We start from the raw sequence: 27,997 nt of genomic DNA, 5'->3' as shown, positions 1-27,997 counted from the left end.
AGGATCAACATGTCTTTTTTTTAAAGAGAGGTTAGGCTGATGGGCCTGTAGTTCCCCCAATATTGGAATATTGGAATGGCTTAGAAGGGATGATTAGTACCACTCTAAATGATGTGTGAGTAGCATACAATCCAGTTTTTGTACATCTGAACATACAGTTATGTAAATCTACATGCATGTTATAGACAGCTGTTTTTCTGAGAAGACATCACTAAAATCCAGCAATGTTCTCCATTTGTCATGTCATTGTCAATTATTTCCACCCAAGAGCTGTGTTCACCTTCTTGCAGAGGGCAGCCAACCTTGGTGAGAAGCAGCGTTTCCAGCTGTGCTCCCTAAGACCTGGCAGACCAAGCAGTCTATGAGTCTTCCCTACTTGTGTAGGAACCCCAAACCTACCTGATGCAGCCAGGGCTGGATGGATCCAGCCTGTCCCTGGTGCAGCAGCCACTGCTGAATAAGGGTTTGAGCCCAGCCTGGAAAACAGCTTGGGCTTGTCTCAGCTCCTCTGACACCTTCACAGAGGAACAGCAGGCTGTGTGACTCAACCCATTTATTCCTTCTCCTCCTTTTCACACCTTCTGTCTTTCTTGTAGCCATTCCTGTACCAGAAGAGAGCCTGCAAGAAAAGTGGAGAGGGACTACAAGAGCAGGTAGTGACAGGACAAAGGGAATGGCTTCAGACTGAGAGTAGGTTTAGATTAGATATTAAGAATAAATTTTTTACCTTGGAGGTGTTGAGGGACTGGAACAGGTTGCCCAGAGAAGATGTGGATGCCCCATCCTTGATAGTGTTCAAGCTGCCAGGTTGGATGGAGCTCTGAGCAGCCTGGTCTAGTGGAAAGTGTCCCTGCCCATGGCAGGGGAATTGGAACTAGGAGGATATTTAAGGTCCCTTCCAACCCAATCCATTCTGCAATTCCATGGTTCTCTGTCTAAATTGCTCAGTAACAAAACTGTACATGGCTGAAACCTGCTCTGTTTCCCCTCTCCCTCCCCAGCCCCCACTTGGTGGCTGTAATTTCATAATCCTTTAGATTCAGCAGACTTTTCAACTGTGCTATTCACTCCTTCCTAATACAATAGGTTATGTAATCCTAGCAGTGCATCAGACATCTCAGGAAAGGAGCTCGAGTTACTATGGAAACACAAAACACCTTTTTTTAAAATTCAGGGGAAATTGCCAGCAGACTGTAATGAGCATACATCAGGTTTCAGCCTTAGCCAAACAATTTGTCTATTTAATGACTGTATCTGCAATGGAAGTGTTTTGAAGCGTGAAGGTGGCTCTGTGTCTTCCCCACCACCCACAGCCGTAGTCTACGATGGGCAGGTTGACTGCTGAGTTGAAAAACATGCTGAATCTTTAGAAAAACACAGATCACATTTTGAGCTGAAGTAAACAATGCGCAGTTTCAGAAGCATCACTGCCTTTGGAAGAGTTTGGTGTTGGAAAAGAGAGCCTGATAAACTAATTTTTTAACCCAGTCAGAGAGGTCTGATACACAGGTAATAAATGTGCTTTTATTTAGGTGGCTGGAACAGCCTTTGAGATCTTCAGGCCCAGTCTTGGAGTTTCCTCAAAGCCAGGAGCACCAAAATAAAGAAATGGGAACTTGTGAGCCACAGGCTCTTGGTGCTGCAGTAGGTAAAGGTTACTTCTTCCAGATGAGGCCATTCTTCCCCTAGAAAACGAGTGATTAAGTAAGCAAAGGCTTCTGGATGAATTATTAAGAAAAGAGCCCTGGGCGTTTCTGTCTTAACATTTAGATTTTTTTCAGTTTTGTTTCCATTCTTTTTTTTTTTAATGTGTTTGTCAGCACACCAGTATCAGAAGCAATACTATTAAGCTACAGTTTTTAAAAAGAGGAAAGGCAGCTAAAAAATGTATACAAAAGTTGATTTTAAGGAAATTATTAAATGGTTGCCATGAGCATAATTGCTTTTCAGCTTGCTAATCTTCCAGAAGGGCTGAAGATGTGTTTCATCTTCAAGAGAGCTCTCACTGGATTATCGGCAGAGTCTGAGCTTTAGTGGCTGCAGGCTGCTCCCTGCACTGCTAACTCTGTCCTTACTGGACCAATCCTTTTCAAGTTAATGGAACTGAGCTCTCTCATCTAGTGTGCTTTTTAAAAATAACATGCACTATGCTTTAATAACTAGATTTGTATCAGAGTTGTAAGTATGCACTGGCCTCTCGAAGCTAAACCTTGCACTTTGCTCTCAGTGTGCTCTGTTGAATTAGGGGTTTTACAGTTTTGTAGTTGCTCTCATGTTTGTCTCCATTATCAATACTCACACACCAAGTGCCCCAGAGAGCTGCTGGCAGTGCCTTTGATCATTCAAACACTCTGCCTCTGGGGAGGGGGGAGCCCTGGTCTGCCCCGGCCGTGGAGGGGTGAGCCATGGGGTACATCCCCCTGGGCTACTGGGGCACAGCCTGAGCCAGGCTTTTGGGAACAAGAATCAAGGCTATGCAACAAAGACACAGGACAGGCTGTGCATCTCTAGGCATTGGGCAGGGCAGCCACTCCAGGGGCACATCTTTCCTGCTCAGTCATCTTACAAAAATAGCTTATAAAGAGCTTTATGTTTCTAGGCACTGTACATGCAGAGTGAGCTCCTGCATTTCCTTTCCTGTTGCAGGAGCCTTCCCAAAGCCACATGGTCTCCATAGCCAGCAGAGCACTAAGCTGTGCCTCTGCTCCTCCTTACTGTGCTGCACTGATTCACGTGTGAATATGAGTATTTTAAAAGCTTTTCTCTGCAAAGTACCTTTATGCTCTGTGGTAATTATGCTGGACTCTGCTGTGCTGTGTCAAACAATTGGTGTAGGGCTGCTTCCCACACTGCAGCTGAACGGGCCTTCACTGTCATGGGGTGGATGTTCCTCAGGGCAGGTAGGGATAGATGCTATTTACCATAATTTAAATAATCCACATTATGATTATTTTTTACTAACGCAAATTACCGTCTTTTTATGTCAGTTCAGCCTATTCACATTCAGAACTTGCCTGGCTTCCCTTTGTTTTCCCAGCTGAGAAAATCTTTTCATTATCAACAATGATATAAAAGAAAAATCTGAGGGGATTATGTAAATAAATGATTGGACCAGCACTTCTGCACTTATTGCCAACATGAAAGTGGTGTGACATTTGCAGAGAAGAAAAACCAAGTAAATGCAGATTCTTTTTTTTGTCTATTCCCTACCTTCAGTTAAAAAATTTAAATGATGGCAGCACTTGTTGTCACAGCAGCCTTTACTTAGGAAAGAAACATGGGAAGAGATTAATTATAATGTCAGTTGCTCTAGGCTAATGAGAAATTCACCTTTCAGCAGATTGGTCATCAGCATCTGTCTGAATATGTTCTGTCATTGGTATTGCATCCCTTCAAATAAACAGCACAGTTTTGTCTCATGAGTTTCTGTTTTGGGCCAAAACCCCAGTGGCTTGGTTCAGGTCTAGCTGCTGTTCTGGTCTCGTGGTCTTTGGTCTCTGGAGAATACAAAGAGAAATCAATGCCAGTGGGGTGGATGGGGTACAAGGTTGACAATAAAAGCAAGCTCTCCAAATCTGGTTCATCTCAGAGCTCCATTACCTTACCATAATGCAATGTAATGGCTCGTGGCTTCCTTCCATAACCCAGGCATTATTTTGCGATCTGCTGTCAGGAGTTACATAAAGCCTTTCACAGCAGAAATGCATGCATATAGAAAGGGCAAGCTGGGCAAGCTGTTTACCTCTGTATTTCTATATTTGTATTGATATTTCTGATATGAAGCGAATGGAGGGAAGTGCTGAAAGAGCTGTGCATTTATTTTATCTTTCTGTCTCAGTGAATCCACTCCTGACTTTTCTGCAGGCTGTGAGAGTTCAAGGTCCCTCTCTGCTAATACAAGGTCAGTCAGGGCTCTCACACACTGCAGCAGTTGAGTTCCCACATCACACACGGGGAGCACGCCGTGTTCTGTGTGTGGTTTCAATTAGTGACATATGTCATGCTCTTATCAGTGCAATTCCTGCTGCAAGTCCCTTCCTTCAGCAAAGGAGACATGCTGCAAATACATGGAACAGCAGCTTGTAGGTGAGACAGGGGCTTCAGCTCTTCAACCACGATCCGTAAGTCCACAACTCTGGCTTCATCCCTTGCAGCATGAAGAACAGCTTCTGTGTTTGTTTGTTTAATCCAAAACTTATAAATAGCCTCTACCAGCCCTGACCCAGCAAGACCTCAGATGCCCTGCCTGTATTGCTCATGGGAGAGACAAGGTCAGTGCTGCTCCACACACTTCATCTGCTGCTCCTTGTTCTGCCCCAGAGGGCTTTTGCTAGAGGCATGGAGGCAAACATGCCCAAAAAGGAACCACAGTTTCTTCCTCTGTATACAGACTAATCCACTAGGATTACTCTCATAAAGTCAGGCTTCCTGTTTTATATTAAATGGGATCAGCACAAGAAGTAATGTCACTATGAATCCAGAATGTGCTCTACCCAGTGCCAGCCATTTCATTCCAATCTTTGCTGCAACCTGCATGGAAATACCATAGCCAGGGAGAGATAGGTTAAAGGCAAGGTAAGATTATGTTTATGATACAGCTCCAAGTGGTTTTGTGGCAAAGTTTATCATTACTTTCCTCAAACTTGTTGCTAAGCAGAGGGGCTTTCAGTAACCTCAGCAAGAAAACTGGGAACCCCTCCATGCACTGGCTCCATTTTCTTCCCTTGCCTGCTATTTTGGTCACTTTTCCAAAGCACATATCAAGCAATCCCTGGATGGCTGCGGGCCCCTCATTCACACTTTGGTGTGGATAGGAAATGAGGAGTATTCACTCAGCACCTTGCTGACCTGGGTCAGCAGCAGCAATGCAGTTACTCTGCAGATGGCTGCTTTAATTAGGAGATCTTTACTTTGCCAGCAGACCTGGGCAAGGCAAAAATGAAAACTTGGAGGCAATGAATTGCATTTTGCTCCACTAGCCCTTTTTCTATTAGCATTTTCAACCTCTGTCAGATCTTGTCTTACCTGTTGCCTTTAATTCTGCTTCCACTGGTCTCTGTGATGCAACATTAACAATATTCTTTTTCTTTTAGATCTATATCCCTAATAATTGAAAGAACAGGAATCTTTGTATTCTTCTTTATCCAGGAAACCATTCACTAACTCTGCTTGTCCCTAGCAACCACAATATCACACAAAGTATTTGTGTATTTTATAAAGAAAATTCCAACAATTCCACATACATAGACCTGCACAGAGAAGGTAAGCTGCATTCAAGGACAGCATCAGGCAAGGTGAGTCAGATACTTCAGGTGACCACAAGTATTGACAATATGGCAATATTTCGTATTCTGAGCTTGCCCACCATGGTGATGACCAGGATCAACCCTTCATCTGCTGCCACTAACCATTATGGATCCCAGATTCATAGGCAGTTAAAATGTGCCCAAACACGGCGTGAAGTCTTCCACTCAAATCAGGAATGACACCACTTGCACACAAAGGGAGATTCTGGCCTTTGCATTTCATTCAGGTCCAATCTCTGCTAGAGACAACCTGAGAGCTGGCTCTCCCAGTGCTGCAAACAGCATCGATTTTGTGCCACCGCGCTGCCAGCGTTTGTGTGGAGGACGCGGAGCGGCGAATGCCCTACTTGCTCTGTTCCCATGACAACACCCTGCAAAGCAGCTCCTGCGAGCTTCCCCCTGACTGCCTCATCGCACCCGACAGCGTGCCCAGGCTCCGACTTTCAACCCAGACAACCCCTCTTGCTTTAATTACCAAAAAGCCTTTTCCAAGGAAGAAAGATCTGTTTGAAATAGCAGCATTTTGATCGTCAGAGCAGAGGTATTAAGCTCTCCACCACCCAGACACGGGGAGAATGGCTGGGTTTGCCATTCACGCTGCACACTGCTCCTTGGTAATGTAATCAGGAATGACTTTGGGTTGGCTCCAGGGACTATATTCTTCTCTTCATTGGTGCTGCTTCTCCTTGTGTGCTGAAGTGAATTAATATCTAACAGCACTTCAAGTAACTCCTGATTTCATGTAGTAGATGGCAAGTAGCTGCTTGGACTAATATTCTGGAGAAAACAATCTGCTTTTCTTGGGCATGAGACTTGTCCTGCCAGTCCTCCAAAAGCAGTGGGCTCATTCCATGAGCAAAGCCTTGAGACTGATCAAGCCAGCAGTTCTTTGGGCAAAATGAGCAGGAGCAGATGAGAAATATGGAGCATAAAGATGAGTTCAAGGCATTGAAGCTGGGTGGCAGCGGAGGAAAGTAGAATAAGTTCTCCTGCCTGCCTTCCAGTCCAGTGTAATGCTATAGTGAGGTAGAAGATTATATTCTTTTTTTTTTTTTCTAACTTTTTTCCTGTTCAGATTCTAAGCTTTTCACATGCAGACTGAGATCTCAGTCTATGGCTTTGGCTGTACCGTTCCCAGTTGCTCAGTATTTGCCTCAAAGGGTGAATGTTGTCATCTGGCTGGAAGGAAATCAAAATTAGGCTTGACAACCAAAAAATGGCTGAGATCCTTACTAGGACTCACCAAAGGACCCACAAAAGGACTCCTCCAGGACTACCCAACTGAGAGAAGCTTGCAGCTGAATGCTGATATGGTTATCCCCTTTCTGGCACAGAACAGCTCTGGGGTTGGGAAGTTCTCTGTCCTGCCATGGCCATGGCCTTACCCAGGACAGGTTTTGGGAGGTGTGAGTAGCAGGCGCGAGCTGCAGTGCATCTGAGGATGGTAACAGGCCCATGGGTGACAGCACATAACCCACCCTGGGCACTTGCCTCACCAGCAGCAACTGAACTCTCTGTGCCCTGGCTGAATAATTTTGCAGCACAGCAAAGACTCAGAATAAAATCCACTGCAAAAGCCAGTTGCCCTGGTAGACAGAAAGCATTCTATGTGTTATTGAGCTCAGGATGTCCACTAGAAGGCTGTTCATCCTGCTGCTGGGTGACCACAACACATGTATTTTGAGTTGTTCCATTGTCAGTGTTGTCCAGCCCAAGCATTTCTGTGACCCCAGTGCCAGCCTGCACAGCACCTTCCACTTAACTCAATTACTGGCTCATTTGCTATTCCATTTTATTTGATCTGAGCCTTAAGGACCAAATCACATGTACTGCAAATTACACAATATCCATACTTAACTTGGACAGCTTCAAGCAGGTGCTGAGGAACAATTAGATCACTGTCCGTAGAAGCTGCTGTTTAACTAAGGAAGAAAAGACTACTCTAAATATGACAGATGCAGAGAGAGCTCAAAGCTTGCTCACACTGATAATGAAAATTAATCAAACATCATTAGCAGTCTCTGGAGAGTTCAGTACATCATGTGCTTCTGAGATGTGCTTCTGGTTGTTCTCTACCTGACAAGAGCACCCATTTCTCTCAGCTCAAGGGCAGAAAAGAGATTTGCTGCATCAATTAAAAGATTAAAATTTGGGGCCTTTTTCAGAGACAGTTGGGTGGCTTTCTTTGAAAGCCATTTGGGCCAGCCCGCAGCTTAGTGGTGGTGAGCAGCCAGGGTCTCTGGGGAAGTCAATAAATGCACGTAGGTGATTCTACTAAATACACAGCCTTGCTTTTCTTCCCACAGAGTGGGACTTACCTGGAAACGCTCCATTCTGAGCAGTGCTCCATGGGAGACTGCTTCTACACCTAAATGCAGCTGTGATGGGTAAGCAGCATATTCCATGCAAAGGAGATGTCAGGAGAGTTGGTTACTAATGCCAGTCTCCTAAGGATTATTTTAGCACACAGTTAATTCTGCTAAAACCTCATGTCCTTCCTTTTGCCATCCTCTCTTCTTCACTATCCAAGTTGCCCTAATTTTAACTCATCATCCTCAAAAGCTGGATACTGAGTCCATTCCATTTGTATCGTGTTTAACAAATTGGACCCCTGGTTAGAGCTTCTGAGCTTTACAACAACTGAGTGTTTTTTTCGGGGATTTATGTTTGTCTCCTTCGAATCTGGTTGTTTAGCCACCACCACTACTTATGTTTATGGTTTGGTATTGTGGGGATTGTGGGGAAAGTGAATAACTGACCTTGCTGGTCAAAGATGTGTCAATTCAGGCTTAAAAATCAAGAGAAAATAATCTAAAAGAGTGAAAGAAACTCAAGGTTTGTGCTTGCACATATGAGCACATAGTGATGCAGATCTGCAGCCCTCCCACAAACCAGCCTTAAGGCTGGTGCATGTTATCCCTTCATCCTGTCATGCAGAGTCCTGAGAGCTTCTCTCCTGAGGCTGGGCCTTGGGGATTGACCCTTGGGATTGATCCACTGACCTCCCTGCAGCTGTGGCAGTTCACAGTGCCAAGGATAGTGCTGGGCCTTTGCTGTGCCTGGCCTCTGCTGCATTAGTTACCTGCGACCCTTAGGAACAAACAAAACATATTTTTCTCCTAAAGCAATAAGAGGTGCATCTGGATCACCTTAACTTGATTTGGGATGGCAGAGAGCGGAAGTGCAGGGAGAGCAACTGATGTGGGCTCATTGTCATCAGTGTCTTCTAATACAATTTTTGAATGAGAGCATCCTATTAACTCCCTGTGTACAGACTACAGTGATTCATTGTGCTAGAGCTTTCTCCAAGTAGCTTTTTTCCAGCTGCCACTGTGCTCAGATGCTCTCTGCATAGGTACAGGTGAACCCAGTAGGCACTTCCTAGCTGTTAGAACATTGACCAGGACCATAAGAGAGATGTCCCCACTGAGACACCTCTCAGCCCTCCCAGCTAAACCTGAGATCTTCACCCTACTCACTACATCATTGGAAGTCACTGAACAGGACATTGGAAAGTGGCTCATGCCCTTAATATCACAGCATAGGAAGCAGCAGGAGGAACAAGATGCCAGGCAGAACTTTTCTTGCAACAAAACGTGGTCTCAGTTGGGGCAAATTTAGCCAGGAGAATGCTAAGCTGTAAATGCCAAGTTAATTAGTCTTCATGCATAATTTGTTTTTAAAAATACAGTCATCTCCTGAAGGAACAAGAGCCCATTATCCCTTCTGTTAGCCTTAAAAGTCAATTTGAGAAATGCCATTGAAGTCTAAACCAAGAAGCATCACGATGCTTTCAGTATAGAAGCTCTCTGTGAGTAGGAGCTTAAAATCCACAGATTTCCTCTCTAAGCCTGCCAAACCAGAAGGTTGAACAGCCTTCCCAGGGCACCTCTCACAGCAGACCCACTTCACTGGATTCTCATTGAAGCCCAGTTTCTTTGTTACACCAGCTCCAAGGCACATTTTGACCATTTATGGGTTTTCTCCTTCCCCACCAGCAACCAAAAAGGCTAGTGGCAAAGTCCTCATCACTTTTCATGTGTCCTGATCTCTACTGGCCTGGATAAAACCAGGTCACTGGTCTGCAATGCACTCATCCTGGGCTTTGTCATCCACCCAGGGATTTTGAAATGGGTTTTTGATTTGTGATCTAGGAAAGACCAATGATTAATTCCCAATTACATTTTTATTTTCAAATTAATAGGCAGTGCTGCCTGGTGTTGCACACTTTCTCTTTGCCCCTGTTCTCCATGACTCAGTATGTTTTGCATCTGTCAAGTGCCTGATCACTCACCTGATTGCTCCATGTGATCTTGTTTGTGGAGGAACAGAGGACTGAGATTTATAGCAACACTTCAAAATATATTGGTTTTCTCACTGAGATCACAGGTCTCAATATTGCTCCTTCCCTTAGGCAGTATTTTTCAATGCTGCCTGTGCCAGCATTGCCATTGAGATGCTTCCCAGCTGGCAGCACCTGGAATATTCGATGGCCAGCTGTGCAGCCCTGGGTTGCAGGTAACAGCAGTACTTGGCCCTGCCGACCTTCTCCTTACAACAGAGAGAGGTTTTAGATGGCTGTGTCCAGGTCTCCCTCCCCAATCTTCCTTCCTGTCAGTCCTCTCTTAGTGCTTCATCCCTTGGTAGCAGCATCTGCTCCTTTCTTCTGGTACCAAGCTAGGGCACCAGCTTTCCTCAGCCCCTGTGTCACCCATGGGGCTGCTGCCAGCAAGAGCACAGGGACACTGCAGCCCATTGCCCCCCAGCAGGGTCCCTGCACTCCAGCCCAGAGCCAAGCACAAGCCAAGCCAAGCACAAGCCAAGCCAAGCACAACCAGCTGGATACCACAGCACAGGGTCTGGGCAGGCTGTGCCACCCCACAGGCAATGAAACCCCAGAGGCACCTCAAAGTGTTAGGCAGTGCTTTCCTCACCTGCGGTAGCTCCACTGAAGGGAGGAGGTTGTTTCTCCTGGTCTCTGAGAAACAGAGGTGAGAGCAGGTGAGCAGTAAATCAGTGCTGGCCTTGCCACTGTCTGGGGGGAACAAGTGGAAACACAAGGGGCTGAAACAGCAGTAAGAGCTCCCCACATTCTGCAGATCCCCCACCTGTTTCCGGATACTGGGTGGCTTTAGGTTTAATGAGCACATAACTTTGCACCACTTCCCCTTGTGCGAGCTGAGGCGCTTTTCTGGAGAATCCAACTGCGTCTCCCTGCGGGGGCAGCCACGAGCCCCAGGCATCGATCCTGATGCACTCAAAAAGCAGAGAGAAAGTCCCTGTAGCTTCCCCCCCAGCTAGTTCTCCTGCTGCCGTGGCTTCCTGTTATTCCTAAACTGCCGATATTTTTAGGTTGTCGACTCTCTTCACACCCACTTTGGGAGCAATGAAATCTCATCCTGGGGAAGTGGTGGCAGCACCACTCTAGTAACAAAATCATTAAATCAATTGCCTTTGCAGCAAAGCCATCTCTGTTGAAATGTCACTGATACCTGCAGCGTCATCTCCAGAGCCTGCAGCCCTTCATCAGCCATGCGGTTGTTAACAAAGGAGGAGGAGGAGACGAATTGGGTTACTGCCAGCAGTGCAGAGCCCATGGAAAAGAGGAATCTCATCTTAGGTAAAGGAGCAGACTTGCAGTTGATGGAAACCTGATACTTCACCTCCATCTATTAAGCAGCAGGTGATAAAGCAATACAGACTTCAACTGATGTTTGTCCCATAAAATAAACCCAGCAATATACAGCCCCAAGACAAATGTTTAAATAGAAATAAGTCATCAAGTTATTTGCTTCTGAGACATAAGAATTAGATTTGTTTTCACAATATGTTGAGCATCGTTTCATCATCAGTAATACAAAAGCCCATAAAAAAGGACCTCCCTGGAGAGCTGTTAGATAACAGATTACCCCGGAGATAACTGTGAAGAAACACCCCAGCAGGTCTCATCTAATCAGCTGCTCTGATGGTAGAGGTGATGAAAAGATGTTGGTGGATCTCAGCAGGATCCAAAACACATGTGAATGATTGCTGTAGGGTTACTCCTGGTAATGGCTTCTGACTTTCCACTCGGATCAGCAGCAAGTGCTGCTGCAGAGTGGCCAGCCCAGAAGGAGTTAATTAGCAAATGTGGTGGAAGGTGTTGGGGTTGTGGGCAGAGCCCCACTCTGCAGCCCCAGGGTGCTCCTCCTCTGCTGCTGCCTGCCCACATGCCCTCAGGTGTGTTACTTGCAATGAAGTACAGACATGCATTGAGAGCCTGACAGCCACTCTCCGCCAGATCTCCAGGTCTCTACAAATTTCAGCAAGTGTTGATGCCTTATCCACATGGGCCATCTTAATTGCAAGAACCCAATCATCAAGATCCTGCATGTTCCACCAGCTTTTGAAGCAATGGGCTCACCAAGGTTCTGTTTCATATCTTCTTTGTGTGCTTTGTCTCGGCTTTAGGCATGACCAAAATGAAGACAAGACATGGTCTTGGAGGGAGCAAAGGTGTTTTGTCCCACCACACTCTGCTGACCACATGAGCATGAGGGACAGTGCTTTGGCCAAGGAGCAGCTGGCTTGATTTCCCTGAGGCTTCTTGGGAAGGGGGTTGTGCTTGCCCTCACCTGTGAGATGTTTGTGTGCAGCATGACAGCATTAACCAGCTGAATAAAACATTCAACAAAACCCTCTACCACCCCAGAGGCTTCTCATAATATCCTCTCACATCCTGAGTCCTCCTTATCTCAGATGGCTGCAGGCATTGCCCTCTTTGCCTCAGCCACCTGGCAAGAGGCAGCAGGCCCCTCGGTTACAAGGCCTTCCTGCAAACCCGTGTCAGGGAGAGGTTGCCAAAGGGGCACAGGCACACACCAGTGCTGGAGAGGAGAAGGAGCAAGCACCCAGGGCTTGCTGAGCTGCTCTGCAGCACTCAGCTGCTGTACCATCTACCCCTGTGACCATGCAAGTACTTGATGCAGAGATCTGCTATTACTTCCCGTATTCTATAATCCCTCTGCACTGAGGTGAATGCCTGACTGCTATAGCAGCTGTCCTGTCCTGTAGAGATCCTGTTCACAGGAGCCAGCTCTGAAGGGCCACTAGCTCCAGGGCTAGCCCTACTCTGTGCAGAAGGGATGGAATTTTGCCCACTGATTTTCCATTTGCATGTGCTGGGACTCTGCTCTCTAGCATCAGGAACAGTCTGAGTAAATCTAGAAACCTGTAGCAGCTCCAGGAAGCACGAGACATTATTTTTGCATGTACATTGATCCTTCTCACTTTTTCCTGACTTCATTGCTGGAGCCTGGTTTCTTTCCATGCTCATAGCAAGTGCCAGCCCAGCGTTGAGGAGAGCCAGTTTTACTGGGCTTAGAGCATTGCTGCTCTACCAAAGGCTGTTGCTGTGGGATGTGGAGTGGGTGAAAGGATAATTCTCATCAGTAAAACAGAGCTAGACTACTGCTGCAGCAGCCTAAAGCCCATCCAGGCAGAGACAGGAAGTCCCTAAATCCACATTCAAAGCTTTGGGGAAGACCCTGATCTCTGTCTGTGGTCACATGCCTCACCTCTCTTGTGTCCTGGCCACTTTCTTTTCCCAGCTTTCCAGAGTTTACAAAGAACTTTCATATCCACCTGTGCTGGCATTGTCCCAGCAAGCTCACCAAACACAGCGTAAACACCAAACCAGCTTTCCAAAGTGTAAACCTGGAAACAGCAGGATCTCATACCTCCCTCGGGAGGGAGACACGTGGTGACAGAAGGCTGGGATTTCAAGTGCTCACCTTTACCCCAAGTGCTGTGTACCATTTAGCCTGCCCTGATTAATTCATCTCCACTGCCGCTCTCCCTCAGTTCAATGGCAATTCCCAACAGCATTTCCAAAAGCACTGTAGAGCCCCATCAGACTAAAGAGTGAAACAAACTCCTTTTCTTAACAGAGATGTACACTGAAAACAAAATAACCCAGCATATCCAGCATGCAAGCAAATAAACAGCAATAACAGTGTAACTTTATTTGGATTTAATTTGACATTTAGCACAGTAATATGCACAGAAAGAAAAAGTACCAAAGTACCAAACTCATAGCATATAAAATAATCAAATATATTTCATATTTAGTGAAATATTTCTACAACACATCAGTGGGACTACCGTGGGCAGCCCAACCCTGTAAATGCATATATATATATTTATATTTATAGCTGTTATATAAAACATTGTATGTAGAGAAAGCACTGAAACTTATCACCAAAATAGAAAATAGCTCAAAATACAGATAGTTCAGGTTTGCTGGATACTGAAAAGAGGTTCAAACCCACTGCAGGAGATAAAGCTCCAGGTGAGATTCCCTGGCAGTCATGGGATGGTGGGAGTGGGCACACGCTGGATCAGCCAGCAGGAGCCTGGCTGCCGATGGCCATGAGGTGACAAAACTTTTTGATTCCCACCCAGAACCATCAAGAAGCTTCCAAAGTGGGAATGCTGTCGGTGCTTGTGGCTGATGCCAGGGCCAAAGTGCTTTTGCTAAGCCAGAGCTACCAGAGCAGCTCCTGCAACACAAATAGATCCCTTAAGGATCCAGCTGCAGCACGACTGGCCATCAGAGGATGCACAACATCACAAGGATATTATTCTGAATTTTAAAAATGCCTCTTCAGCAGATGACAGTGATTCATTCCCGTAAGGTTTTGGGAACATAAAGAGCTGCGTTTGTGCGAGGCCAGGCTCCCCCAGGCAACAACATACGGCATGGGAAGCAGCAACCCTGCTGCTCCAGGACAGTGACACCAAATGAAATGCTTGTCCTGGCAAAAACTCCCACCTCCCCTGAGGGTAATCAGAGGTTGTACTTAAAAACCCAGGCAATTTGTAGACAGATATAAAAAATATGGCATTTCTGGCAGCAGCACGGAAGCGCAGCTGGAGTCAATAACCTGCACCAGCCGTGGCCCGGGTGCTGTCGGAGCTTCAGGCTGGGTGCTGGCTGGGCAGGGATAGGCACAGGTCCTGGTGGCAGGGGGAACCAAGGGCACTGCATCTGCTGCTTCCAGACAACACACTTTTGTGCTTGTTTGTTGCTTTTTGGCCCGGTGTAATGATTTATTTATTTGATGACCCCCGCAGGAAGGCAGCCAAGACTTGCCCAGAGGATCAGAGGGTTTTGAGCCCCAGTGCTGGTGCCAACCCCACACCAGGAGATCACCCTGGGAGCCCTCCCAAGCCCTGTCCCTATGCTTCTGCCACACCACTGCAGAGACGCCTATAACCCATTAATAATTCTGCAATTGCTCTTTCTCATCAAGCCAGCAGTTGCATCCTTAATTACATGGCAACAATACTATGCTAACAGGATGAGCTATAATTCCTAGGTAGTATTAACATTGTTATTTTACTCCGAGTAACTTCCTGGTAATGGCCATTTCAATGTGGCAATATTGATTAAGAGAATATAAATGCTTAGATCCTGGAAAAATCATTAATAAAAGTCTCACTCTGATAGCCTCTAATCACAGCTAAGTACAATTACTCATATGAGGCCACTATAAAAAGTATTTTTCCCATCAGAAGAAATTCATAAGGTTTTCCCAACTGTTTGTAATAAAGAGTACACTATATAGAAAAGTCCAGAAAATAAGCACACGTTTGTTTCTCAAAACCCATAGATAAACATGACAATATCTCTAAATTACTGGCTACAAACAGGATTTCATTTAGCTCTACTCAAGCTGTAGCCTAGTATAAATGTTTTCAAAGCAGAGCGTTGCTGTTTCATCTGGAACAGCTGCACAGGATTCCTTTGATATCAAGCTCTTGTGTGGGGATGGTGTTTCAATTTCTCTTTATGCCTCCAAACTGCTGAAACTGGAAGGAAAAGACATTTAGTAAAACAGGCGTTTTTCACAGGAAGGAAAAAAAAAAAAAAAAAAAAAGCAGCACAATTTGACTTTGAAAGCAGTACTAAGAAATAATTTATCACTGCAGTGGCGACAGAACCACACTGCGTCTCTCGCATCTCTGTTTCAAAGGAGACAGGGAAACCAGCCTGTGGTCTCACATGGCTCCCCCACAGTGCTGTACCCGGCACTCCCTGGGCTCACAGGCTGCACCAGGGCCATCAGCTGTCCCGGACACACGGCAGCTGGGTGACCTGGACACAGAGCAGGCACACCTGCGCTCTCACCCTGAGTCCCCACGCATCCCTCCTGCGCTCTCCAATGCCCATCGATACAACTGGCTGAGGGAAGTGTGCTCCTTCCCCACTCGGGCCCCTCGAGCTCGGCAGTGCCCAGCACAGCAGGGTTGAGCTGCACGGGGCTGCAGGACATCCCAAATCCCTGTGGCTGGTCGCGACAGGCAGCTAAAGAAGATGCTGACCTACATCATCCACCAGACACTCTTTCTTAAGCAGTGAGCAAACGCTTTTTAGGTTGCTCATCGCTGAGCAACCACAAGCACTGCCTGCGATGGCACAGAAGTGCAGACCCCCCCTGTCAGGCGCTCGGTGCCTGCCCGGTTTCATGAGTCAGAGGCAGGAGTCGGTGATACATCTCTTCTTCACAGCACTCAGCAAGAAAGAGCCCCGTGCAGTGCCTGGGAGGAGGAGGTTTGCCCTGCCTGCAGCCTGCTTGCCCGCAGAGCCAGCCACACACATTTAGGAGGTGCAGCACATCTTTATCTTTCTTTAGATAGAGATATCTTTCTTTAGGGAGATAAGGCTGGAAAAATCTGGGACACCAGGAAGAGCTGGAAGGAGGGCTGCTGGGGTAATGCAGGGAGAAGTGGCAACACCGTTATCTCCAGACAGGATCTCTCCCTCAAACATTCATGTGGGTTTGTCAGCCTTGCTTCATAAATATTTTCCAGACAAAGGTTTGTTTGTGAACACTGTCAAAGCAGGGCTCAAGGAGTCTTCTTAGTGACCTCCAAAAAGTACATTTCCTAAGGCATTCCCCTGTGAGTGTCTTTTCAGACACCCGCTTTGATGTACAATGTTTACTAGAAAAAAAACAGTAAAAGCTGACAAGGGCTGCCGAAAAAGCTCTGTTTCAAAATTTTATGAGCTGATGAAAACGACTTCTGCCGGGGTCATTGACCTCTCACTCGCCTCCAGCAAAGGGTCTGGCAGCTCCTGTCTGGCCCTGCCAGGGGGCCCTGCCACCAGGCTGAGGGATAGACATGCAGCTCACCTCCCCAGACTACTTACTGCTCTCCTGCCTCAGCACTGTCAATGCCCACAAACGGGATTTCTTCCCTGTCCATCTGCCCCAGAACAAGGTGGTGCTTCTCCATGTTTATGATACACTGTAGAGAATAAATGCCTCTAGGTGAGAGGGAAAACTGCAATTCAGAGTGGTCCCAGCTCCCCCACCAGCACAGGTAAGCATCCTGCTGGAAAACCCCTACCTTCAGAGACTTCAGTGTCTGCAGCCCAAGGGAGAAGGGTTGCTCGTTGTCTTCTGAAAAATACAGGACAATTCAGATTTATACATTCAAAATGCCCTCCTGTGCTTTTTGTCAGTGACTCCATCCTTCCTTCCTTCGTGGTTGTTCTACTAAACAAAGCCCTGTTTATGAAGGGACTGACTCCAGAGGAGAACAGGAGGGTACAGGATGGCAGGAGGGCAGGCGGGTGTGCCTGCAGGGACATGCAGGAGTTGCTGCACCAGCATGACAAAGCTAAGCCTGCTGAACACCTCTTCTCTCCTTCCTCTGAGGGGCCAAACAAGAACTTACTCTATTTTAATTTTAACATCTTCCTAAAGCTTTTTTTTGTCCTGCTGGGGTGAGAGGAAGTAGACCCCAGCCCGTAGTGGAGGAGCAGGGGGTTATACACTCACCCACGACGAGGGCAGCGCACTCCACGGGGACCGCTCCCACTGTGAGGGACAGACACTCTATCTGCCCTATGGCTCTGACCTTGTTCGGCAACGAAACCATCTCGTCTTCGACAGGGAGTGCTTTGAGATGCTCCTTTAACCTGTGCATTGAAAACACCCCTAACATCAGATGGCCATGGCTTGGCTGTTCCAGCAAGGAGCAAACGGTGTTTGGAGGGTGCTTACGCCTGAAGTGCTCTTAGCCTTGCTCATTTACCACGCTGTTATTGGAAAGCTGCTTCCCTGGCAGGTTCTCTGTGGATGCTCTGCAGGCAGCCAGCAGCCCACACCCACATCAGACCACAGCAGGACCCACACTGCAGCCCTGGGGCTGCCCCAAGCACAGCTCTGTACTGGATTTTGGCTTTACCTGAGGAATCTTTTTTCTACATTTCCTTGAGGCTTGGGGAATACAAAATTGCTTCTAAAGCAGTGTGGGTGTAAGGAAGGGGTAGTTTACTCCAGCTTCCACGAGTGGCGCTGACACTGTGTCCCCATGGAATCACAGAGATGTTGAGGTTGGAACAGACCTCTAAGATCATTGAGTCCAACTGTTAACCCAGCACTGCCAAGATCACCACTAAACTCTGTCCCCAAATGCCACACCCACACATATTTTGAACACTCCTAGGCATGGTGATGCCAACCACTTCGCTAAGCAGCTTGTTCCAAGGCCTAACCATCCTTTCAGTGAAGAAATTTTTCCTGATATCCAAACTAATGCCCACATGGCACAACCTGAGACCATTTCCTCTGGTCCTGTCACTCATTACATCACTCGAGCCTCCTTTCAGGTAGTTGTAGAGAGTAATAAGGTACCCCCTGAGTCCCCTTTTGTCTATGCTGAATGTGGCTCACCTCCAGGACAGCCCAATCAGTTTGTTAGGCACTGCTGCTGGGTTTGTTCAGAGGAAATGGGGACAGATCAATCACATCAGCCCAAAGAAAAGAAAACAAGGATGTCAGAGATACTTCTGTCAGAGGTACAGCTTCTAACTACACACTTTGAACCAGTCTGACAATACTAATTAATTATTTAGCTTCAGTTTCTCTTTTAAAGTGAACAAGAATCTAATGGAAAGGCCGTTTGAGGTGCTGATCTCTCCCTTGGATAAAAGCTGTATCAATTTTCAGCTATTTGAGGTACCTTTCTGCTGAGCCGCATTGCAGCAGTGTGTGTGTGTGTGCGTGTGTGTCTGTCTGTCCATCTGTCCTGGGGGGGTACCAGCCCCCTCAGAGGCCCTGGGACTGAGGTGGGCATTGCCCACACCATTTAGCACAGGTACAAGGACCAGGAGGGTAGCAGAGAGACGGAGCTGGATCCCCTCTGCTGCTTTCTTGGAGTCTGGCGTTAAAAACCAGTGGGAACATATCACTGAGAAGTTTAGGAGTTCCTTGGCCACCTCCTGCACCTCCTACAGCTCCACAGGGGATTTCTCATGCTGGCAACCTGTGAGCCTACTCTGCTGCTTCCCTCAGAGTGAGGGGGGGGGGGGGGACTGGCATCATGACAAGACACAAAAAGATTTTTGAAAAAGAAGGGAGGAATTGAGCCTGAGCATCAGACACATATGTGCTGTTTTGAGTCCCCTGAGACCTGGACACCAGAAACAGGCTCTAACCTCTTTCTTCAGTGCTCTTTGAAGGACAGGGCTGCTGCAGCAGAGCAGTGCTGTGAGAACTGCACCGGACACACGTAAGCAACACAGGGAGCAGAGGAACTGTCCCAGGCCATGATATCCCTCCAAATGCCATCCTGTGGCCATCCTAAGCTTGGCTGAGCTGCTCCACAGATTGGGACAAGGCCGTAGTAAGCACAGCCACCTTCCAGTCACTAAGCACTGTTCAGCAAAGAAGTAATTAATATTAGGACAGGAACAGGCACCATTCATTCAGGGCCATGCAGTAGTGCTCAAGGAGAAGGTGTAATTTTTTTTTTTTTTTTTTTGGCATAATTACTGCAAAAAAAAGCAATGACTCCATGAGAATAAAGTGCCAAAACCTCCTTGATATCCTGTGAGCTGATGCCTGGTCCTGTTTCTCAGAGACGAGTGAGTTTTGCTGCAAATGGCTGTCAGTCACCTCTCTAACAATCCGTAAATACATTTCCTTTTCCTTTAACCAGGAGAAATTTGTAATTGGGAGCAGCATCAGACACCCAGTTCTGAGAACATGCATGCACACAGCTCCTTTACACTCGGTGCTGGGCCAGCAGTGCTGCAGCCTCTGGTGGGGGCATGTCCAGCAGCCTGGTCCCTGCCCTGCCACAGGAGCCTCCAGAGCTGGGCTGGGCTGCAGCCCCACACCTGCCCCGGGGACACACTCAGCTGTTTCATGAGGCACTGAGTGACAAGCAGGCAGCGAACAAATACAAATGCATCCAACTGTTTGAAGAGGTTCCCTCAGAGGTGAATAGGGTGGTACCAGTGGTTTCCTATTCCCTCTCTCTGCCGTTTAAGATTGGTATAGGATTTGGTTGTACCAGGAGGTTCAGGGGCTTACCCAGTCACAGCCCAAAGCACTCCCTTCTAGAATGACCATCACTGACATGAGCAAAGCCCCAGCCCCAGTACACTGCCTGTGCTGCCAGGTGCCATGCTCCTACAAAACAGAAATCAGCTGGATATTTACCCCAGCCTGTCCAGGCAGGCAGATGACATGAGGTTGTGCTGTGAGCCGGTGTCCACCACAGCCTTCAGCTCCTTCCCCGCACACTGCAAGAGCAAGAAGAGATGGGAAATGATGTGTGGGGTGCAGGATGAGCACAGTGTCCAGGATCTCTGGTCCCCTTGAACTCTCCTCATGCCAGTTCGTCCCTGCTCCCCTGCATGCTCAGATGCATGTAGGATCCTGAGCCCTTCCTGGCTCATTTGCCATTGCAGAGAGCAGATGGGGCAGCCCCAGGCAGGGGAGAATATTGTGGAGAGTGGGAAATACAAAAGAGCATGGGGCTAAGGAAGAGAAATGTGAAATAACCCTTGGGCAAAGAAAATAGGGATGGCACTTGAGGAAAACAAGCAGGCTGTGAGCACAGGGATTTGCCATGGATAATTACACCTCAGCATTTCAGCAGGCTGCTCCAGCCTAGCTACCCCCTCTGCCCTGATGTGCGGGGGAAGACATCCATAAGACCAGTTTTCACTATGGTTCCCAGGTGGGCATCTCTGCCACAGCAGCCTGGAGCTGCAGAGGGAGTGCATCCTCACAGCCATGACAACCCTGCGGGAGCACAACCCTAACTGGGAAACATGGAGAATGAGAGCACAGCCTGCGACTGTTAGAAATAAAATCTGCAGGGAAAAAATATCACAAAAGGCTGTGGAGGGACTATTACCTGGCAGCTCACCACTATGAGCTCTTCATCCTCCATTTTCCCTGAGCTGCCCAGTTTGGTTTGGTTGAGCTTGTTGATCTGTGATGAGAGATCGCCCTTTGGAGACCAGCTGCCTCGGCTGCCTCGTAACTTGGATAAGTTTGTCTCCATCAGGCGCTTTTGCAGGATGTTATGTGGTTGCTTTGAGAAAGAACACACACAGAAGAGCAGGGTGAAGCCAGAGGAAAGCCACACAGGGGCCTGTGTCACCAGACTGCCTATGGTGCCCATGGGCCAGTGCTGCTCTCGTGGGAGGGATGCCCTAAACTCACTCTCCCTAATTCCCAGACTACAAGTACTCTTCCTAGCTAGCTCTGGCTTACCTGGTTTTCACTAGAGAACTACTTAGTATTGCAAAGGGAATAATACTTTCAAAATATTAACCAGACTTTGGAGGGATGCCTTTCTTTCACCAAACTCAAGTTCAAGATTTGATTGCCTATAGGAATCCAAACAAGTCCGGCCTTTTCAAGCTGCTGTTTCATCCATAATTGCCTTCATCTCTTGATATTGGGAATTCTGTAGTGATGTGAAAAATTCAGATGTAACAAATTGCCTTTCCAATGACATTCACCACCTAAGTATGAAGAAGGTCTAAAATTGCCCTGTGTTTCTCTTCCCCTATATTTTTATTTAGCTGATAAGGGTGGGTAAATGGGACCAATCCTGAGTGCCATGCCACATGAGGAACGGGAGAGGAGGGGAGGAGGTAAGCTGGTCTGAGGTAGGCAGGTATTCTCCCAGGAATTCCCAACACTTCTCTCTTTCTCTGTCATTTCCTTCTGTTCTGGGAGAAGCATGTTGCCTCTCAAGATCTCCTCCAACCTCTTTCCCAAAAGCCTTTTTACATTTAATGCTCATCACAGATGGATGCACATACTCTGCTGGAGGTGAAATGACTCTGCCTGATTATTTGCTCATTTCTCTGCCTGGCTAATCTGCCTCTCCTTCTGATTTTAATTTGTCCATGGTGAGACATTCTTACTGGCTTATTCCTGAATTTTTGCATTCACATTAAATAAGCCTGTGTGTCTGCAGAGACATCTGAACCAGCAAGCTTCCTCATCCCAAGGGAATATCAGAGTCAGGATAACTTTGAAAACCTCGGGCCACGGCTCCCCGAGCTGGCCAGTGCCCACCCTTGTGCACAGCATGTTAAGTAACACCACTTGCACAAGGCTAATGCAACCTGGCATCATCCTAAAATAACCGCAGCCACGTTGGCACTTCAGATCCTGCTGTGGGCACAACGCGGGCAGTGGAGCTGGACCTGACTGATGGGATGGGGCAGCTGCAGCCAGCACCGGTGGTCACTGGGACATGTCAGCTCCTTGTGTCCCCACTTTCCACTGTTCTTATTTCTGCTACTTGAAATAAAATCCCATGGCCATTTTGGGTTGCAGGTGCTGTGTCTGAGCAGCACACTACAGAGCATGTCCTGTGTACAGGCAGTGACGCAGCCACACTTCTGATGGAGAGGAATCAGGTCTGACATTGTGCTGCCTTCCCAGTGAGGCCAAACAGCTGAAACCAGCACTATTTAACTGGGTTAAAGGCAGGCAGACTGGCTGCACTGGTACTGGACCCTGTGTGGAGGGACAAGCAGATCAGTTTGGAAGGGAGGACTCCCTTGTATGAGGCATAAGGTGTAGGTGCACAGTCAGCACAGTGATCACCTCCAGTGTTCCTCACCAGAGCAAAAATGCAAGCCAGGGTTTTCTGACAGTGGATGGGACGTCCTTTTTACCCTTTATGTTTGACTGCAGCTCAGGAACACAGCTGGAATTCTTCACATCTTTTAAAAACAACAAAAGAGGGGATAGGGGAGTGTAGACGTAGATAGGTGAAGTTCACCCAGCTGGCCAGAAGACAGCCCATCATGCAGTGGTCACCTCCTTGTGCCCAGTCCCACTCAGGCAGGACCAAGAGAAATTTCTGAGTGGCATCATCCAGGACAGTCTGGGTGCTCTTCCAATCTGCCTGGCCTCAATCTGCAACTCACTCCTCAAGGCTATTTTAACTGTTATCTACCCTTGAATTCAACCTAAATTGCTTTAACTACACGTTCTCCCATGGATAGTTAATCAGTAACATACCTGGGTTTTCTCAGGCCCTGGTTTTATGAATCCTATGCAGGATGCATCACCAAAAGGGAAAAAATCCACCACTCAGTGAATACAAGTTACCAGCACAAATGGGATTGTCTTTTGTTGACACTTGCCCTTCTGAAAACCACAGCAAATCCTGCCTCTGAGGGGACAAATATTCCTTGTGGTGTGCTCCAATACAGCAATAATCTGGCAGGAGGGGGCTGAAAAGGTTCCCTGCAGCACCATCCTGTCTCAGGCTATTAATTAGTTTGCTTTGACTTGGATTTCCCTTGACTCTTGTGTGCAACAGAGTGAGAGATGTTAGTCATGGAGATGACTCAAGTGATGGCTACATACTTGGTAAAGGGATAATGTGCCTGGGGACATTTGCAAATACACATTTTGCAGGCAAACTGCAAGCAGACCATGTCTGGGAGGGAGGGAGAGGGGGAACACCTCCTCCTGAGAGCAGTGGGGAAGGCAGCTGTGTTCTCCCTCCAGTGTGGGCCTGGCAGTGTTTGAAGGAACCCAGATTACCTGGTACAATATTCCTTTGCATTGCACAAAACTGTTGAAAGTTTAATAAAAACATAAAATATTACATTTCATTGTGTCATTGAAAAAATAATTTTCCTGGTATCATTCACACCATATAAATACAAATCAGGATTTCCAAGCCTGAGACCTTGCAAAAACCCATGATGCCCTAAAAATGTCACAGTAGAAACCTAAAGAATCGAGCAGAGACACCCTCTGTTGCTGAAGTTATTTACCACTCACTGTCAAAAGCACAAATAATTCTGCCCAGCTTTGTTCCTCTCTGATTTATAAGCAAGTGCATTGCTGCAGCTTGTAGTATTCATTTCTCTGGGAGGTTTCCCTCTATTTTGGCTTCTAGATCTGGGGATAGATAACCAGACCCATCAACAATTTCACTCAGGTGGAGGTGAAAGTCAGGGAGGACACCAGCTCCCCTCCTCCATAAACCCATCTCAGGTTTGCCCTTTCTTCTGTGCCTAGAGAGTAGAGAAAAAAAAAAAAAAAAAAAAAAAAAAGAAGTTTTAATGCATCAACAGATCTCATCCCAAGAAATAATCAATTTCTCTCTCTTCTTACCATCCTTCATCCAAATTCACATCTTCTAGCAGCATCCTGTGCTGTCAGCCTCTCTATTAGGGTGAAGAGGTGGGACAAGAGGCCTCCCTGCACCCCTGCGTGCCCAGGCAGCAGCCAGGTCTCTGGGCATGCAACATCAGAGCTTTTTGCATTTCAGGCAGGACACCCCCAACTCTGGGGTGGGCACAGCAGGAGAGTGGGGACACCCAAATGCAGCCCCAACTTCCCATAGCCAGGGTAATTCATGGAGTGGCACAGGGCACCCAGGGCTGCTCTGAGGGTGCCCAGGGGAGGTCTGAGGGCATGACGGAAAGGGGAAACGCTTTTGTTGCTGTTGCTGGTGTTTGTTACTATTTATAACTCTGTTTCCCAGACTATAAAGCGATGAGGGACTGTATCAGGCAAAGCTGCTCCAAACTGGACTGGGGGTTCTCGGGGCAAGGGAGAAGTGTCAGAGCACCAGGAGGAGCTGCAAGAGCCAGCACACCCTGTTCAAGCTGGGAAAGGGGTCATGGTTACCCTGTCAGGGAGCCCACATCCCAGCTAAAGACCATCTTGTGCCAATTTTCTGGGCTTCAGGAAAGAGGCTATTAGAGGGCAGAGTCATCGAAACAAAGCCATTTCTGTTCTCTACATCCAGCCCTACATTTGCCAAATTCAGTGTATGCTTTTCTATAGCTTGGTCTCATAATGGACAGAGTACATAAAGGGAGCGAGGAGCTAGAGTTCGGTCTGGGCCAGAGTAATTCACTGGAAATGATGAGAGCTTTGAAATGGATGATTACAACAAGTATTTATCAGTTCTGCCTGCGCACAGCATCACTGGCAGAGCTGCTTCAGGAGCTGAGTAATGGCACACAGGCTGGGGGATGCCAGCACACCCACCCTGCTGACCTGCTGCTGCTTCGCTGTGCACAGCACCCCCTGCTCTGTGGCCAAAAGGAAGGGGATTTCTCCCCAAAACTGGAATGCTTGCTGCCAGCTGCCGCAGTGACAGACAGGATCTGTTCTCACCACCTGTCACCATCTCTGAGGAGCTGTTCCCTCCTCTCTGCTCCTGCCAAGGCTGTTGGAAAACCCCCGCGGGAAACCCTGCATTAATAATGCTGGGCACGTCAGAAGCCCCTCCACCCACGTCACCACAGCTGCCACGCAGCTTTAGGCACAAAAACATGCTGCTTTGTGAGGAGGTGCACAATTATTCCCAAGGAAGCCATGCAAATACCTTGGGCCAAGATCTCTGATGCCCTGGGCCTCCTGACCATGCAGCTCAGCCCCTTTGGGCTTCTCAATTTGGGGCCACGCCAAGGCAGAGTCCCATATTTTGGAGGGTCTCCAGTCTCAGTGATGCACAGTCTACTGCTCCTCCTGGGGACATCTCTTGTGACATCCCAGCAGCCACAGCAGTGGGGACACACAGTGTGTCCTCTCACAGCAATTCCCTCTCCCACCCCGGCTGTGTGAGGGGTGCGTGTGGCAGCATCGCTTCTCTGCAACACAACCCAGGGACACACCTCTGAAATTCATGGAATCTCTTGTGGGACTGTGGGATGGGCCTGAGCACCTGCCAGTGCTCTCACTGTGGGGACTCCCCATACACCCCACGAGGCAGGAGACTGTGGCCAAGGGAGCCCTGGCCACAGGTGCCCACTGTGCCATCACCCCCTGCTGCGGTGTGGGGACAAGGGGGTTTTGCCATGGGGTGGCCCACACCAGCTGGGTTCTCACCCCATCCCCAGCCAGAGACCCACCCCAGCCACGGTAGCCAGACGGGCATCTCACCTCTGCCATATGCACCTTCTTTTTGTTCTTGGAGGGGATTGGGAGCTGTGGATCTCCCCAGGGCTTTGGCATATCCCTGGAGAGAGGTCCCCATGCAGATCCTCCTTGCAGGGGCGGTGGGTGCAGCAGGGGTGATGCTGCAGCCATGGCACGGGAGCAGGGAGAACACCTCAAGTGACATCTCTGTGTCCAAGGTGGCGATGAGGAGCCCCATGCTCTGTCCCTGCTGCTGGTGCAAAACCTGGACCTCGCTGTGCAGGGCAAAGGGCTTCAGTGCTCAGTGCCCCTGGCTCCTGCTGCCTGTTGCTTCCTATCTGGGCAGAGCAGAACCCACATCAGGGACTCAGCCCCGCATGCTGGGGGTCACTGAGCCACAAATTGTCATTTAGACTCTGCTGACAGCAGTAATAATAACACCATCCCTCCCTGAAAGGCACTTCAGCTCCCTGCTGGAGAGCTGCAATTCAGTGGTGACCAGGAAAGCTCCTTCTGAGCCCTTCCCTGGGCAGAAGCTTCACTTCCTACAATTGCAAAACACTTGGGATATCAAAAAAAACCACCTCCATGTGCACTGCAGAGAACAGCCAACTCATTCCACTTGTCTCAGGCTGGCAGAGCCAAGCCCAACCCAGGTGAGCAGGAAGGCTCTGACAGAACAAAACTACGCCACTAAAAATAAAAAGATTGACTTTGTTTTTCAACAAAACCCATTATCAAGCACTGAAAAAAAGCAGCTATTGTTTTGCAAGGTGCAAGAATTTTGCAACACTTGGGCAAGAAAAGCTAGGTGAGCTTTCCCTGGTAGGTATGTTTCCTAAATTTTGCTCAAGTCAGAACTTTTATCGTTACATTGAAGCATCCTTTCTCAGTAGAGAAAGCTCAAACAATTACACAGTATTTAGAAATGCTCTCCTGCCCCCAGACATGACGAATAATAAATACCAAGTACAGGACCACATCGATCACTGTATATGTAAATATTTTAAACCTAACATTATGTCTCTTTGGTTTTAAAAAACCCCATATTTGCATAAGCCTTTATTGAAGCGTGATCTTGATAGTTTTATATTTTGAAATACCGGTGACTATACTTTACTGAATATTTATGATTATGTGTTGTGTGTATATACACACCACAGGCAAACATGGGTGTATATATGCATTGTATGAAGCCATTTTGAGTTACTCTGACCCAGAGAGGAATTTTGTACTGAAAACAGTATGCCATTTTCATACAAAAGTAAAAATAAAAATGTAAAAACTTAAATTCTATTAACTCTGGGTGCCAGGCATGTAAAAATCACCTACTAGAAGAAAACAACTGTGGTTTTAACTAATATCATATTTCTACTCCCTTCCTTTTACATACAAAAGTCCTATTTTTTACAAGTTGGTTTCCACACAAAACCAACTTCTCCTAAGAGAAAAACAGTGTGAAGAAAGAAATAGACACTCCCCTACCAGCTTAAGTCTCCTTCCAGCAAACACAATAGAGCCTTACAGTATCTTTCGAAGTCCCCAGCTTCTTCAGCCCATCCAGAGGGAGGAGATCTGCGGAATCCTTGTGAATAAACTGAACCGCCTGCTTCATCCTCCTCTGCTGGCGGAGAGACGCCGCTTCCCTTATCTCCACTTCTTTCCTGCTCGGCTCTGTCAGGATCCCGGAATAAAACATCTCTCCGCCCGTGAGTGGCTCTCTCCTTGAAGATGCGCGTCTCGGGGAGCTGCGATGGGGGGATGCTCTGTCGCCTGCGCTTTATAGTCGGAGCCTGGTGACGTGAGGAGGGCGGCAGGTACCTCGGCCGGAGGGGATGGGCACCCACAGCGGCGGGGGAGCTCGGGCTGCTCCGGGGGGATAACGCAGCGCTGCCTTTCCTCCCCGCTTACTCTCCCGACAGCACGGTTAGCCACAGGCATTCCACGGCTCTCAAAGCCCTCACGGACAGAAGAGAGCACCGGAGCACCGGCAAGGGGCTTTGAGAGCTGCACACAGCCCCGGGAGCCAGCGCGCTCCTGGCCAGCCCCGGCAGGCACAGCTGGATTGCCCCGCATGGGGAACGGAGGTGTCACCACAGGCGACACTGCCCGGCACCCGTGTGCTCCTGGGGGCTGCTCCCACCCGGGCCGGGATCACGCAGTCCCACACGGACTGTGCAGCTGGCCATGGGGAGGTTTGGTGCCTTCTGCTCAAGGCAGTTCAGGATGCCCCTGCTCTCACCAGAGCATTGCCAGCACTGATCTGGATCATCAGTGTCCACTCAAGTGCCCAGGAAAACTGTCACAAAAGTTGTCCCAGCCAAACTGGGACACCTTAAATGCGGTTTTACACAGGGTTTCTGTACCCATCAAATGACCAAGTACAGCACAATTTGACTAATCACTAACACCAACACAACTGATTGTTAATCAGAGCAAAACTTGGCAAACCAGCTATAGGTTTGCAGCTTTCTTGCTGCTTGTCTA

At 47.9% G+C, this 27,997-nt stretch overlaps 1 protein-coding gene across 1 annotated transcript; it reads right to left on the bottom strand.

Moving 5' to 3' along the window:
- Positions 1-12,792: 12,792 nt before the first annotated feature.
- On the bottom strand, positions 12,793-27,253 carry NRIP3 (nuclear receptor interacting protein 3). Its single transcript, XM_069015917.1, has 7 exons — positions 27,036-27,253; positions 20,508-20,687; positions 19,805-19,887; positions 17,135-17,274; positions 16,701-16,753; positions 16,501-16,598; positions 12,793-15,158 (listed from the first exon to the last, which is right to left on the bottom strand). The coding sequence occupies exons 1-7, from the start codon at positions 27,207-27,209 to the stop codon at positions 15,137-15,139; spliced, it is 750 nt and encodes a 249-aa protein (XP_068872018.1). The 5' UTR covers positions 27,210-27,253; the 3' UTR covers positions 12,793-15,136.
- Positions 27,254-27,997: the final 744 nt, after the last annotated feature.

Source organism: Aphelocoma coerulescens, chromosome 5 (genome assembly GCF_041296385.1).
Source record: "Aphelocoma coerulescens isolate FSJ_1873_10779 chromosome 5, UR_Acoe_1.0, whole genome shotgun sequence".
Lineage (NCBI taxonomy): Eukaryota > Metazoa > Chordata > Aves > Passeriformes > Corvidae > Aphelocoma > Aphelocoma coerulescens.
Note: the sequence above shows the minus strand (reverse complement) of the source record. Positions and strands in the feature narration are given on the sequence as shown.